The sequence below is a fragment of the Pygocentrus nattereri genome, chromosome 28, assembly GCF_015220715.1.
Source record: "Pygocentrus nattereri isolate fPygNat1 chromosome 28, fPygNat1.pri, whole genome shotgun sequence".
In the NCBI taxonomy this organism is placed as follows: Eukaryota; Metazoa; Chordata; class Actinopteri; order Characiformes; family Serrasalmidae; genus Pygocentrus; species Pygocentrus nattereri.
The window spans coordinates 27,002,438-27,017,750 of NC_051238.1; the positions used below are offsets into that span (position 1 = coordinate 27,002,438).

A 15,313-nucleotide genomic window follows, 5' to 3' on the forward strand; every position below is an offset into this window, starting at 1 on the left:
CCCATGCTACGTTGTCCCCAAATATATCTCCTTACTCTTTTGCTGTGTCTCAGTTCTGCACTTGGGTCCACCTGCCCGCCATCCCGTAACACAGTCTTAGAAATGATCAAATGAATGAAATGATTGAGAAATGTTGCCTGTTTAAGTGTTTTGTTAAAGACAGTGAAGGTTTGTGTATTTGCACAGGATTTATTTCACCGAGCATGTATGACTGTCGCAGTGCACAGCTCTGGTCTCTTATTCTTAACTTTATACACAGTGGAGCTGCATACAGTGTATTTTAGCATCAAGACCTTTTGACACAACTGTGTCCCAGTACGGAGTGTAACCAATGCACACAGGACCAGGATCAGCTTCATTGTTTTTAGAGACTTCCTTTCAGCTCAGGAGTGTGAGTACACATCCAGTGACCACACGCTTTATATACAGTCTCACTAGACCGCCTAACTTTACTTTTCCATTGCAAACAGATAATAACCCAGATTAATTTATGCCACTCATTGGAATGTCCCAATACATATCATTTAACTTGTTTGCTTATGTTTTTCTATTTGCTTTGGAATCATGTTCTTAGATTATTTTTGCAAGGTCATTGCTTAGCTCTCTTGAATATTGATATCACTTATCTTATCAAAGCTGAAAATGATTAATGAATTATATCAAATGTCAACAGGCCTGAGAAATTCAGGTGGTTTGAACAACCATCACATCTTGTATTGCTCTTGAAAATGATAGGGGTGGCCTGAAGTATTGTCAGTATGTTTGGATGTTATACTTAAATCAAGTAACATTTCATTCAGGTCAATAAATATGTATAATTTTTAGCTATTCATTTTCTCATGCAGACACTTTCATGTATGCAACACTTCTCATAGCATGAACTGCATATAATCATAATCTGTTACAAGATGCTATCTATATTTTCCTCTGAAGGAAGTAGTTAGTTGTATTTTGTGACTAATATGCAAAAAAGAATGGACAACGTGAGTGAACTCCATCCCTGCGTAGACATTGAAATAAAAATATAGGATTGCACAACCTGCTTATTGATATTTTTTCTCAATCTCTGTTTATGGAATGAAAAAAAAAACAGAATTACTATAAAAATATATATCTTTTTATATGTATTTATAAATATATAAATATCTTTTCTAGGTCGGTGTAGCTCTGTCAAGTAATTAATCTGAAACTATGGTCTCTTATTTGTTTTCAAACAATAGCAAATACTGCTTTTATGTTATGAGTATTTTCCAGGTACAGATGTGTGTGATTTTATAAACATACCTTCTGGCCATGCTTGTGGCATTCAAGGAAGTTATTGCATTACGCTTGAGCTTCTTACATCTCACAATAGTACAATATACAACACATATGTACACAAAATACAACATGGTTTCCTTTATTGATACTGAGTACACACCATGTACACAAAGCTTTTCTGTAGGTTTCTTGTACTAAGAAAAAAAAAAACATAAATCTTGGCCCATTCCTGCTTACAGAACTGCTTCAACTGTGTTTTGTTGGTGGGCTGTCTTGTATGCACGCCACGCCTTAGGTTCTGCCTCAACATTCCTGTGGGATTAATATCTTGTGTATTAATATCTAATATAATAACTTGTGCTTCAACCATTCTTTGTAGACAAACTGGTGTTTCAGAGTCTTTGTTATTCTGCAGGATCCACCTTCTGTTGGTGATCAATTCATAGATGAACGGCCAATCATTCCCCTGTAGAATTTCTTAACGCAAGCTAGAATTCATAGTTCCATCTAATAATGGCTGGTAATCTGTCTTGGTTCAGTAGCAGCAAAACATCCCCAAACTTTGGTACTGCCACCATCGTGTTTCACAGTTGAGATGAGGATCTTATGCAGAATTTAGTTTTTGCCCAACGTAACATAGAGATAGAGAATCTATCGGAGATCAGCCTAGTAAACAAATGATACGATGATCGAAAGACAAAGAGTGACACAAAATCGGGATCCCATTCCGAGCGAAGTTCAAATAGGCAAATATCCAAAACGACAAAACAGAGGTATCCAAAAAGGGCTGGGCACAAAACGAAATTCAGCAGAACAATAATAAAGTCCACAATCCAAAACGCTCAGCGGGGTTCGGCAGAACAATACTTCGCATTGTAGTAGTGTTAGTGTTAAAAAGCCCAACCTTACGGCCTCATGATAAAATTCAGGTGGACGTCCTTAGTAATCAGGAGACTTGGATCTCTGCCAGGAGCGGGGTGGGGAGTATGAAGTCACGTGAGACTCCAAAGGATTCTGGGAATTGGAGTCATTGTCTTGCAAGGCTGAATCCGAGCGCGTGACACTCTCATTTAAACCATAAAGATCCATTTTTTTTTCTCACATGGTTACATTATTGAATAATCTTATGGCTAATCCAAGTGGTCTTGCAAAAATATTCTGCCTAGAGAATAGTGGATTTCTTTATGCTATCATTCCATATGTGGCAGGACGAAATATCTGGATGCCTTTTACTGTGATAGGTCGAAAGGCATGACTGCTAGGTAACAGATAATGGACTGGGTGAAGGTGACTTGGTCCTTCTACGTGATCACAGTGTTCAGGGCAGGAATAAAATTGAAGATGCATGGAGTCCAGCTCTTTACAATAGGACTCAAGTTAAACATGTACATCGTACCATGCTAAAGCTGGCCCCTTTAAGCCTTATTTGACCCAGGGTTGAGGCTACAGCATCAGTAGGGCCTGTGCCCAGAGATGAAGAAGAGAAGACAGGTGGTGAATGGTGGGTGGCAGTGAGACTACAGGGTGCAAATCCCTTGATAGTGCCACCGGGTCAATGCCCCCCTGGTTCTAGTGAGCCATTAGGTCCAGTGGAGTGAGTAGAGTCTACATCAGCCCCAGATGTTTCGAGTGCACCCGTTGATGAGGGTCCATTGCCCATTACAGTGCCCCTTAGGAGAACTACACGGGAGAATGCAGGGAAGCATTCAAACCCCTATCATCTCCCTCTGACTGTAAACAATGGGGGGCATGGGGCTGCTACTTCTCAGGTTTCAGGGTCTAGTAGTGTGACCTCTCCCATTTTTAGACCTTGGTGTTTGTTCCTTCTATTATCAGGACGCAGATAAAGTGGGGGTAGATTGTAGCAAGACAAAGTATCTAGATGTCTTTTACTATGATGGGTGCAACAGTCCTCTGGAGGCTTTTATTGTGGTAGTCTTCCCATTTCCTGTAGTTCTCCCCATTAAATGGTCACAGGTGTCTGAGTCCTTGAACAGCATTTCTTTGTTGGCTTTTGGTGCTGTTTGTTGTGGCCTGCCAAGACAGCAGTTGGATCTCTCTGCATTTGTGTTGGTGCTGTGGACAGCCTAAGGTAGGAAAAGTCTTGGCTGTGATTTTTAGCTCAATGAATGGTTGGATCTAACTGAAGTTTTTGGTATCTGGTGCAGTGATTGAGTAGTGAGGTATTATTCCTTTCCTCTTCATTGGGTAGGCCCAGATCTTATCCTATAAGAGGTATATTTGTGGTTTTGAATCTTCTTTAGTTTTATTTATTTATTTTATTTATTTTGTTCCAGTGTGCCTACACTTGACCCTAGATTGGTTGGCTGCTTTGTGATGCACTGTTGTTTTCAACTGAATAAGGGTACTCCCATTATCAGGGTACAAACCCCTGCTCTCGGTGAAAAGAGCAGAAAGAGAAAAATAAAATAAGATAAAATAATTTAAATACTATATAAATTTGCACTCAACAAAACATAAACAAACAAACAAAAAAAAATATGATTGCACATGACCCATCAAACTCTGAAGTTTTCCACTTATAAATCCTCTGGCCCATTGAAATGTTAATTGCATAGTATTGCCCCAAAACCTGATCAGTGACATGTTTTTATTGAACAGATCAGTCACATGTTTGTGTTTAACAGAGCTACGGCCCTGTTGTAAAAACGGTCTTTTAGTCTATTTGTCCTTGTTTTCTAGCTGCTGGTGCTGTAGTGGTATGGGGAATGTTTTCAGTAAAAGAAATATTCACTTGACAAAACTGGTTAATAACTGTTCATATTCCAAACAAAATGAAAAACCACAGACTTCAGAGTTTTGATGCTGTAGTATATATTTTATTGCTTACAAAAGTTACCCTTTTGTGAGTGAACATGTTACATGCATTGTTGGTTGAAAAACCAACAATTTTGCCCTCTTCGATTATGCAAGCTTAGCCAGGCCCATACTGTTGTTACCCCTGTTAAAGATGGTGTAGTAGTTTCTGATGAAAACATCACCCAAGATCCACAGTGAGTCACTGCTGCCACCAAAACCAGTGATGCAGGTACCAGAGATCTGAAAAAAAAAAATAGATGAGCTTTTCTTGTTATTTACTCAAAATATATTTTTGGAAATTCATTTGTTCATCGAAGACAAATGTTTTAATGCAACTAAGTCTGAGTAAGCGTTCATAATATGCAGCCTGTCACTAACAGGTATGAGAGGACTATCTCATATTAAATATGCCTCTGCTTTATGATTTACACTACATGGGAATGAAGCTTAATAACAGTATTATAAATGGAACAAGTGTCCATCACTTTAGGTCAAGGTCAATACAGTTTCATCCACATCAAAAAACATCATATGTCATCTTGCAATTAATAATAGAAGCTGTTCATATATTCATAAATATAAGAACTGACATCAGAGACGTAGGATGAAGCAGGGATGGTGAAAGTGTAGTCATTAAGAGTGAAGGTAATCGAAGGCATGCTCTGGATGTTGCTGCAGCTCACGGTAGCCTGCCAGACAAACACGAGAATACATGGTCATTTGCCAATGGTCAGTTTTCAGTGAAATTTTGTACCTAGTCAGAAGAAGAGCAGGAGTTAGACATTGTAACATGAATCAAGAGAACTTCAACGTCAGTCAACATCACAGTACATAAACTTACATCTCCATATTGGTCTGTGGTGGCGCCCACCCAGGAGTTAATGTTGCTAATATCACTGGATGGCCCCACAATCAGGGAGGTTCCAGTATCAATAATAGCCTGACACCCACCAGAGCAAGCAACAGTCTCCCCGTTGATGGTAACACTGCAAACATCAATAAGGACAAGTTGTAGTTGACAAGTTGACATCAGTGTAGTTTTTGACCAGTGACTTAAAGAGGATAAAAAAACTTGAGAACTGCTTATTAGTGCTCACTTTTACAGACATACAATTTAAAAAACATGCAAAACTCCCAACTGACTTACCATTTTTATATTTTTATTGTATGGTGATGACAGAGTATTTGAAGCTACCAATATAGGGACTTCATAATACATGCTTAAGCACAGACCTGTATATTTGTGAAGCAGTAATTTCATATTTATACAAATTTTACATGATTAACAGTAAGATGACAAAATGTAAGACAATTGCTTTTCAGGGCACTTAAGTTACTCAAATAGAAATATATGCAACAGATATCTGGTGTTAAATATGCCTCTGCTTTATGATTTACACTACATGGGAATGAAGCTTTATAACAGTATTATAAATGGAACAAGTGTCCATCACTTTAGGTCAAGGTCAATAAAGTTTCATCCACATCAAAAAACATCATGTCATCTTGCAATTAATAATAGAAGCTGTTCATATTTTCATAAATACTCATGTATAATTTTTATTCAGTGCTCATTCAGGTGGAGTCTTTATTCAATCAAGACACTAACAATTTTTTTAATTGTTTGGAGAATCGAGCCAAAATACCATCAACAGCACCAGTCATATCGCTTTGAGAATGCTTATAAAGGTCACTGAAATGGGGAATTTTAGTGTAGCATGCATTGGATGATTACACTGTGCACTGCTCACCTGTCCATAGTGATCTGGTAGTAGGTCTCAGAAGACAGAGGAATCCAGTAGATGTTACCAGTGTAGTAGGAGGTGTCAATCTCACCAAACATCACCACACTGCCCTGCTCCTCACTGCAGGTTTCAAAAGGAGTCAAGGTGAGGAAAACCCCACTGAAGTTTTTCAGACTCAAATTAAACAACAGCTAAAGCCAAAACTCTCTTCAAATATTGTTGGGATTTAGCCAGACTTAGAATTACCAATGATTTTGAACTAAAGCATGTTGCTGCTGAGACTGTAAAGGCAAAGCGACAAACTTCTTCAGCATTGTGTTCTGCTGTTTGTTGCCCAAACAAGTTAAAACAAAGTGTTTCAGGTGTCATCTTACTTGCTGCTCAGGTAGACTGAGAAGAGGTCTTGGGAGACCAGGCCCTGGCTAACCATGTTGTTAAAGACAGGGGTGGCATCATCGGAGGCAATAGACTGGTAGGCCAGACCCAGGATGCCATCTGCAGCCATGCTACCCATAAAGGTTGCCTCAGCCTCGCTCAGTCCAAAGATCTGATTCTGAATTGCCATTCCACCAACCTACAACACATGAATTTAGTATTAGCACATTGATATACATTATTCAGCTCTTCCTTCACTCATTACTTTTGTTTTGCTAAGTAATATGATTTTAGGATAAATTAAAGCTGTGCTATGTAAGCTAAGGGACATTGGAGGCCTCTGTGGTAGAAATGTGTAATTGCATACAACATGCAGAAGAAAAAGACATTTGTAATGTCAATTTTACTTCAGATCCCTTCCCTCAGAGGATGAATCTGATAATTGCAAGTATGCTGGAGAGTATTCAAAGAGTACTTACAACTTGGCGAATGATGTGTCTTCCAAGAAAGTATGTAAATTATCTACTACCATGATTATATTTTCATAATAATAAAGCTGATTTTGCATTTGAGACCCAAACATAGAGCTGGACCTTCTTTGTGAGTCTATACATGAGACGCAAAGACATGTGATGTGGTCTGATAAGCTACCGCAAAATCTGATAATCAAGATCAAAAGCAGCATCAGCAAGCATTTACAGCTTTATGTGTGATTAGGCTAATAGTGAAATTTATTTTATCCCTACTAGTTTTCCTCATGGAAAGTGAACTTATTTTCAATGTTAGGATTTTGAAACACAGTAAGTACCGTCACAGTGTCGTATGCCAGGTAACCAGTCATGCTACCAGTGCCGTACTGAATGGAGAGAGCCTCACTGGCATTCTGGAAAGTGCTGGAAGCAGAAGGGTTGAACTTCTTGTGGCTCTCTAAAGAAATGAAATATGTTTAACACTAGATGAGATTATGTTTAACCATTAAATAACTTCAGCTGATGTTAATGTCCCTTGTGTTCACATCGGTACTTACGGCAGGCGTAGTCTGTGCAGGAAACAGAGGGCACCCACAGGTTCGAGGAGCCAGAATCAAAAATCACTGTGAAGGTCTGACCAGGGGTGCCAATGGAGATCTCACCATAGTAGGACATCTGAGAAGAGCAATAACATATTTGTAGGTGAACTTTGGGTTTTTTCCTTTTAGTCTGTGATTTATCTGGCTCTATTTATGGCAACTTTGGACATTTTGCATTTTATAAAGACACACTGATGGGTTTGTGGAAGGTCAGGTGGAGCTGCTCTTACACAGTTTGGCCCACCCCCAATGGCACAGGGTTCTTGAATCTTTGTCTTTTTTCCAGTTTAAATAAATAAGAGGCCACCAAAGATCACTTTGGTTATGATTTTTAGCGGCCATCATCACCATGGCAACTCAGTGCAATCATCAGTCGCCAACTATATCATTTTTTCCCAACAGTAGCACAAACATTGCATTACCATGCTAGACTACTATTTACCTGGGTAGTGAGTCAGGAAAATAGTAATGTTGACTGTGGTGAGGTTCAATACTGTGAAATATAAAATAATCTATGCCATTAAGCTGGTAACACTTTGACCTGACTTTGACTATTTGGGAACTTACATCAGCATCATTAGTCATGGACTCAGTACCATCCTGCACAAACTTGACCATGGGGCTGTAGGGATGTTCCTTCCTGAACTTCTCCCAAAGGCCTTTCTCCATCATCTTCTCACGCACAGTCTTGCCTTTGATCAGAGGAACCCTGGAGCACAGGTTACAGTGTCAGTTCTACAGGTTTTAAAACTTACCCACGAAACAAGTGTAGAATAAAACAGACTGAATAGCATCATGAACCCCAGAGAGAAGGAACTGTGATGGCAAAAGCACAAGGTCAGGACTCATGCAGTACTAATGCCCATATTTATATTTATATTATATGCCAGCCACACTGCCGTATCATATTTTGGTGACATTTTTATATTCTCATAAGATGCTCTGGATGTGAGTAACATTGTAACCCCAAAGTCTCTGAATGGGAATCCAGAAAAAAGAATTTGAGAATTGAAAATAATTTTAGAAGCATTTGAAAAGAAGCGAATACCAAGAAACATCACGTTCCGTCAGTGTGTCCGTCATGTTGCCTTAATATAAGAAAATTAATATATTCATCACTTACCTGAAGCACTCAGAAAGTGCTACCAGGGCACACAAGGCCAGGATCAGCTTCATCATCTTTACAGTTGGGCTCAAAGAGTGAGTACACACCCCGAGAGCTCAGCCTTTATATACGGTCAGCTCACGTCTCCTATCTTTAGTTTTCCTTATCGGCCAGATTTTAAGATAGAGTAAGCCAATGATACTAAAACATGACCTTGTACATAACTGCATTCACATGATTTTCTCAATGTTAAATTGATCTTTTGAACTTGAAACATCAGATACACATTGTGTGTGAGAGTCAGTGGTCTAGGTAAAATGTAGCTTACATCATATTTAACTTTAACTTTAATTTGACAAGCTTAACAAATGAATGAAACTAATGCAAAGGAAACACTTAAATATTCTATGCCCTGTTTGGAATTTACATTACATGTATTGACCTATGAAAGAGCATCAGGTACAGATTTCTTTAATCTTTAGAAAATTGATGTAAATGAGATTGTGTGCATGTTGCAAGTACATATGGGACAGCTGCAGTTATTAGAGAAGGGTGGTCTGTTACTGTAGATTCAAATCAGATTATAACAATTATTGATAAACATCTGCTGAGTGAAGTTAGTTCTCTTAAAATTCACACACCTGATCCAGATTTCCATTCTTCAATTAACTTACTAATCACTCATTCAGTTTCCATTGTTTTTCCATGTAGTTACTAAATAATACATTTTAGGATGTGGATGTTTGTGAAGGAGACAAAAGGGGAGCATCTAGAGGAAAAATAGAAACATTAATTCTCAACATTGTTTAAGACGAAATGTAAAGTGCAAATAAAAACAGAAAAAAATATTTTTAAATTCACCGTTATTGAAACAAAACACTACAAATACAAGATATTTAATATTTAAACTCTGAGGGGAAAAAAACAACAGCATCCAGGAAAAGCTTCATTCTTCATGAGCAAGGAATACTGCTTCCTTCAGTCTGCGAGGAGATGGTGACCCCTGAGCAGAAAGTGTTTTGTGTTCTCTATTTTAATAAGAGTGAATCCGTCATAACTGTGCATAACTGTGAAAATCGAACCAAAACCCCCAGCTCAATGCAAAAGTTTCTTTTGGTCCATTCTTCATTAAATTTTGGCACAGTGTAAAGGACACAAGGCATTTTCAAATAATATCAAAAACTGAAAACAATAAAAATGGAGAAACGAGATTTACTCGTTACTGACTGCAGCGATATGCTGCTTTGTAGACAACATCTTTTTCAGGGACATCCATACTTGTTTCAACATGCTAAGACACGTTCCACTACACGACTGTTCAGTTTAATCATCCCTCAAAAAACAGTGTTGGTAAAGAAGTTGTTTGTTTCTCCTTATTTACCTCCCATTTTGAGCTGATTTTGAAAGAAGCATTGATGGTATAATTAAACAAATATTGATGGTGTTTCTTTTAAAGAATGTTTTTTTTCTTCATTGTTTAACTATAAAGATACTTTTACATCTGAATTATACACATTTGAGCTATACTAAAGACTTATACCGTTGTTGCCCATTTGTATCATGTAAGTAATCTACAATAAAGATGTTGTTCCTTTAGTGAAATATGATTAATGTCTAATAAAGATTTTATTTTTTTGTGTTCTTTATCTACTGGAAACATTTCTGCGTGTACCAGTGTGTGTTGGCTGTTCCTCCTGCAGGAAAGATTTGTGCAAGGTCAGGCAGCACCTGACTTTCTAACCACCTGTAATTTTTCCACATCTGATATGGAAACACATGAACACCAACAACATATCATAAATTAAACAAAAGATTTTTTTCTGGCATTCAAGCACAAATTGCATTATTTCTGGTCTTGAAGCTAGCTGTGCTGTACTAACCAGCTAAAAATACATCCTAGGCAGTATCACCACCAAACAAGCCACTTGATTTGGCAAGAGCAAAATTAACTAGTTTTATTCAACTAAATAAATACTTTGAAGGAACAATTCTTTAAATTAAAGCATTCTTTGAGATGAATAAATCTAGCTCACTTGCTTGTTACTGCATTTTTCCCAGGTAGAACTGACAAGCCATTTTTACACTATATAGATGACATGGTCTGCGGCCTGTGATTGTGCTTTTTGATACATCACTCATCTTTTGGAATAAAGAAAGAATGTGTGTGTGAAGTAAATGGAAATCAGACAGAAAAGAATGACATAGTATTTTTACAAAAGGTCAAGGACGACTAAAAGACACAATGTATTTGTTGATTCTGGATGTTTATTCAAACATGACAGCATTTACTGAAGTCAGAGTAGCATGTGATTGATAAATAATGGTCAAATCAGGTGATATGAGATATTTGGGAGGGGCAAGTAAGCAGTCAGGTGATTCTTCTCAGCCACGAACTGTATAAAAGAGGACTGAATTTTGTATGCACTTCAGTTGTATGCAACTCAGGTTAATGCTTGTATTTATAGAGCCATCCATCCATCCATTTTCTAAGCCGCTTCTCCCTCAGGGTCGCAGGGGGGTGCTGACCATTGGGAGCCTATACCAGCGGTCATCGGGCAGAAGGCAGGATACACCCTGGCCAGGTCACCAGTCCATCGCAGGGCAGACACACAGTCACTCACTCACACACTCACAATTTAGCATGTCCATTCGGCCTGACTGCATGTCTTTGGACTGTGGGAGGAAACCGGAGAACCTGGAGGAACCCCACGCAGACACGGGGAGAACATGCAGACTCCACACAGAGAGGACCCCGGTCATCCGGCCGGGGAATTGAATCCAGGCCCTCCTCGCTCTGAGGCGACAGTGCTACCCACCACACCACCATGTCGACTATTTATAGAGCCTTCAGCTAAAAATTGTATTTTTCTGCCACTGTTTGTATTGGAATTCCTTTATTTTGAATTATATGCAAGCAACTTTCCACAGCAAAAATCACTACATCACAGCATAATCATTCTACATCGAGTTGTCAGTTCATTAGATCCATCTACTTTGTACCTACACCTGGCCATTTTATCAGGTAGATATACAGTATAGATGTTCTTTGTAGATGTACATTTACAGACCCATCTGTTGCTACTTTATCAGCTCCCTTCTTCCCCATTCATCACTGGTGAGTTTCTGACGACAGGTCCAGATTCAGCATTAGTTGGGTGGTGGTTCATTCTAAGCACAGCAGTGACACTGGCATGGTACAAGTGCATAACCCAGTTGTCACTATGTCTAAAGATGTCTTGACAGTATTTATAAGATGTCTTGAGACATTTTCTTAAGTCAAGACATCTCAAGAACGGCTTAAGGTGTATGAGTGAAGACAGTGGCTTTATCTTGAGACACAAAAGTTAACATCTTAAGACAAAGAAATAATTATTCTGTCTCTTGAAGATGAGGCATGACATGTCTTAAGACAGTTCTGTTGAGACCAAAGAGAGGTCCGTTACAAAAAATCCTGTGGTATAAGTGTGGTATTCCCGTGGTACTGAAAATTACATCAGAGGATTATCAGGATTACATTGCTATTAGTATACTTCTTTTAAACTAAAAACATATGAGTATGCTTTCAGTTTACTTTTTACATACTTACTAGTGACATACTAAACACAATCATACCTAAGTATACTTAACTTATACTGACAAGTATACTGAAAAGTCTTAGTACATTTGGCCTATACTTGTACTTGCCTTATAAAGTATACTAGGCTTGTATTTTGGAACTGAACCTGACCTTCTATGTGCAGTATCATTAACCAACACAAACTGATACAGAAACAGAGAAACATTTGACAGTTTATTGACAATACTCTTCCAAGGTGTGACAGTATTGTAACAGGCTTAATTCATACTGATATTATATTCCATTACCATATACATGCATGTGTGCATACATATCATACCAAAATTCAAAAACTACAGAACAAAGAACACTTACTTTACTGTTAATGCAAGTAAATGGAACTTTTTTCTAGCTCTTTTTGGGCTGTTACTTTTGGTTAATTCATCATAAAATTTACACATGTAAATGACAACAGACATTTTCAGATTGTGACATATATAGCTGCCGTTTTAGTCCCGTTCATGTCGATTTGGCAAAGGTGTAACATATAATCTGTCAAATGTTTCAACAACAACACATTTCATTGTTATCATATCTGGCCATATAGCACTGACATTTCCAGTCTTCCTCACCTCATGTATGAAAGTACTCTGTATATTTATTTGTAAGTCTTTACACAAAGGCCTGCTAGATTTAGCAAGCACCTCAACTAAAATACAGCAATGTATGGTACATGCACAATATGCAAGGCTTTGATGTGCACACATTTGTTTAAAAATGACTAAGTCATTAATTAAACACAACGTACAATCTTTCAAGTATACAGCACTGTTGTATCTTTTCTTTAGTCTGTCATATTGACTGTGATACAAAACTCCATCGACCAAAAAACGGCTGTAAGACCAGAACCAGTTACTTAGATTTCCACATAACTTGGCAATGGCAACCATATACGAAGTTGTGATATTTTCTCGCAATTGAGGACACCCAAAACCCTTCACACTTTCATTTAGTACTTCACATTTTTGTATTCTTCACTTATTAAAGTAAAGCTCTTCAACAAATGATTGAACTTTTGCACTTGTGATATTATGTTTGGCCTTTTCTGGTAATTATCTCCACAACAGAAATGTTCTAGCTATTTGTGAAGGGATGTACTGTGTTCCATGAAAATACTTCTGTAGAGCGCCCATATTAGATTCAAATGCCAAGGTTGACGTAGCCCATAATGGCCCCCAATGTTGACGTGGCCCCCAATGTTTCACGCTTTGTGTGATGTGTGTAAGTAAGTGTATGTTGAAAGTCATGTGATGTTTCCCATACAGTCTTTGAAATTCAATGACAATATTTTTAAGAGCCAATTCTGACATCATAATGCTTCTAGTCTTGATCTTATCCTGCAGTAATGTATATACACCAAACACCAAAAGAAACAAATGATTCCAAAATCTGGCAGGGAGTATGCCTTTCAAGACAGGTAGAGCATAGAAGAGAAGAAATGCTTGCCACTCTGAAGCTTTCCAGAACTTCCTTTCACTCATTGACCTTGGTGTCCTGTTATCTCAACGGGAGGCTTTATTTTTACAAGTCGCAAATCAACCTCTTCAATCTGTTTGCCAAGGTACCAGGGGGCTTCATTGTTTCCTGTATCAAACCACAGTGTCGAGTGACTCCAAGACACACATTGTGTTGATATTCAGGAATAAATCCATTTATCATTTGGAAGTGACTGAGCTTCATTAAAGGAGATGGCTCCAAATACTGGCTCATTATCTGAAGCTGACATTGCATGACTGAAATGATCTCTTTCATTTCGAAGTGGGGGTTCAGGTCAATCGTATGGATAGGATTTACCACCTTTGTCATAACAAAAATCACAACCATGAAAACCATTGAACTGCTTTGTGTTACGAAGCAATGGACGAGCCATCGAATCAGAGCTACAAACCAGTACAAACACTTTAGAAACATGACAGTTTCCCTGTATGTCTTGCCAATCAACACCTTCACTCTCTAATAATGAGGCTTCTTTAACAAACGGTGTTAGCAATGTTAACATTGATGGTTTACTTGGTCCAAACCATAACGCTGACATCAAAATATGCTGTTTCCTCACTTCTGGTTTTAGTTCAATTACTTGACACTGAATTGGCCAAATGCTGCATTTAGAACTTTTGAACACTGGTGCACCATCACAATTCCAAATTAGTGTCAAGTCATCTTTTCCTAGAACTCCACTATCACATAACTTTTGATACTCTTCGCCAGACTGTATGTCAGAGAGAACTCCGAAAGTTCTAGTTTTTTCATTAAGACTTACACCATGTTCTTGCAGAAATTGCTTAATCTGTGCATACAGGGGCAACACAAGGAAATAGAAGCCATTCTTTAGGTTTGCACTGGCGTCAAATACTACGTTACAGGAGTCACACTGAGAGGGACAGTCTGCTCTAATGCCAAGGTATTTTAAACAGCTTTCACAATAAAGTGAACTTCAAATTTAGATGAACTTCCAAATTCTTTGTGGAAAAGGTAATGTGAAGATGGGATAAGACCTGGAAACATTATGTTAAACATTTCCAGTAAATGAGTAGGTGCTTCACTAGGTAAATTAAGGCGTAGCAGATAGGACATCAGCATCAGTACACTTTCTCCTTTAGAAAGAGGTGCACCAGGATGTTTTTTACAAAATGTAATTTTCTAGGAATGCTTGCTCTGGGTCATCACAAAATATATGTGATATTTTCATCATATTCTACAAAGATGCAAATGCAAAAGAAACCTAGGTGTATGTTTACCCATGTGTTTAACTTTAGAGCCTTGGGTTATGCCTAATCCTAACAGTGACAAATATCCTTATTACTTTGTCTATGCTTCCCAGGGCTGGTAATACAGAATGCTGGGCTCATATTATATCCAGGTAACCCAAGATGCTACCAAACTTCAGTTCCACTTTAAACAAACTATAATCTACTCCCTACGTCTTCCCACAAAGTGCAGGAGTGATAACACATTACAGCAAAATATAACCCATGACTTTTGTTTGACTTGTTAACAAAATTCAGAATTTTAGGAGTCTGGTAGAAAAACTTAATTCTATGTTTACATATGCTGTCATTTTGAAATAGTCTGATATTCAGAAAACTCTTCACTCTTACTACCTGCTTCTTCAACTCAACGACATGAAAAAGTATGTAAGGACAAAAACTCTAGGCACAGCACATTTCTATGTCTGCTGACCAAAGGTAAACAGCTTCTACAGTTAGCCCATCGCTCTTTCATATTGTCTACGAATGCGCTCATTTTATGTAATGGTCTTCTTAAATGAACTATTAACTCCTAACACCATGTCACTGAACCATTTACTACATACCACTGAAAAT

At 38.1% G+C, this 15,313-nt stretch overlaps 1 protein-coding gene across 1 annotated transcript; it reads right to left on the reverse strand.

Annotated features, from left to right (window-relative positions):
- Positions 1 to 4,075: 4,075 nt before the first annotated feature.
- On the reverse strand, positions 4,076 to 8,479 carry LOC108414658 (pepsin A-like). The gene is made up of 9 exons (XM_037535672.1): positions 8,393 to 8,479; positions 7,837 to 7,978; positions 7,228 to 7,345; positions 7,009 to 7,127; positions 6,200 to 6,399; positions 5,832 to 5,945; positions 4,922 to 5,066; positions 4,671 to 4,769; positions 4,076 to 4,320 (listed from the first exon to the last, which is right to left on the reverse strand). The coding sequence occupies exons 1-9, from the start codon at positions 8,446 to 8,448 to the stop codon at positions 4,186 to 4,188; spliced, it is 1,128 nt and encodes a 375-aa protein (XP_037391569.1). The 5' UTR covers positions 8,449 to 8,479; the 3' UTR covers positions 4,076 to 4,185.
- Between the last annotated feature and the right edge of the window lie 6,834 nt (positions 8,480 to 15,313).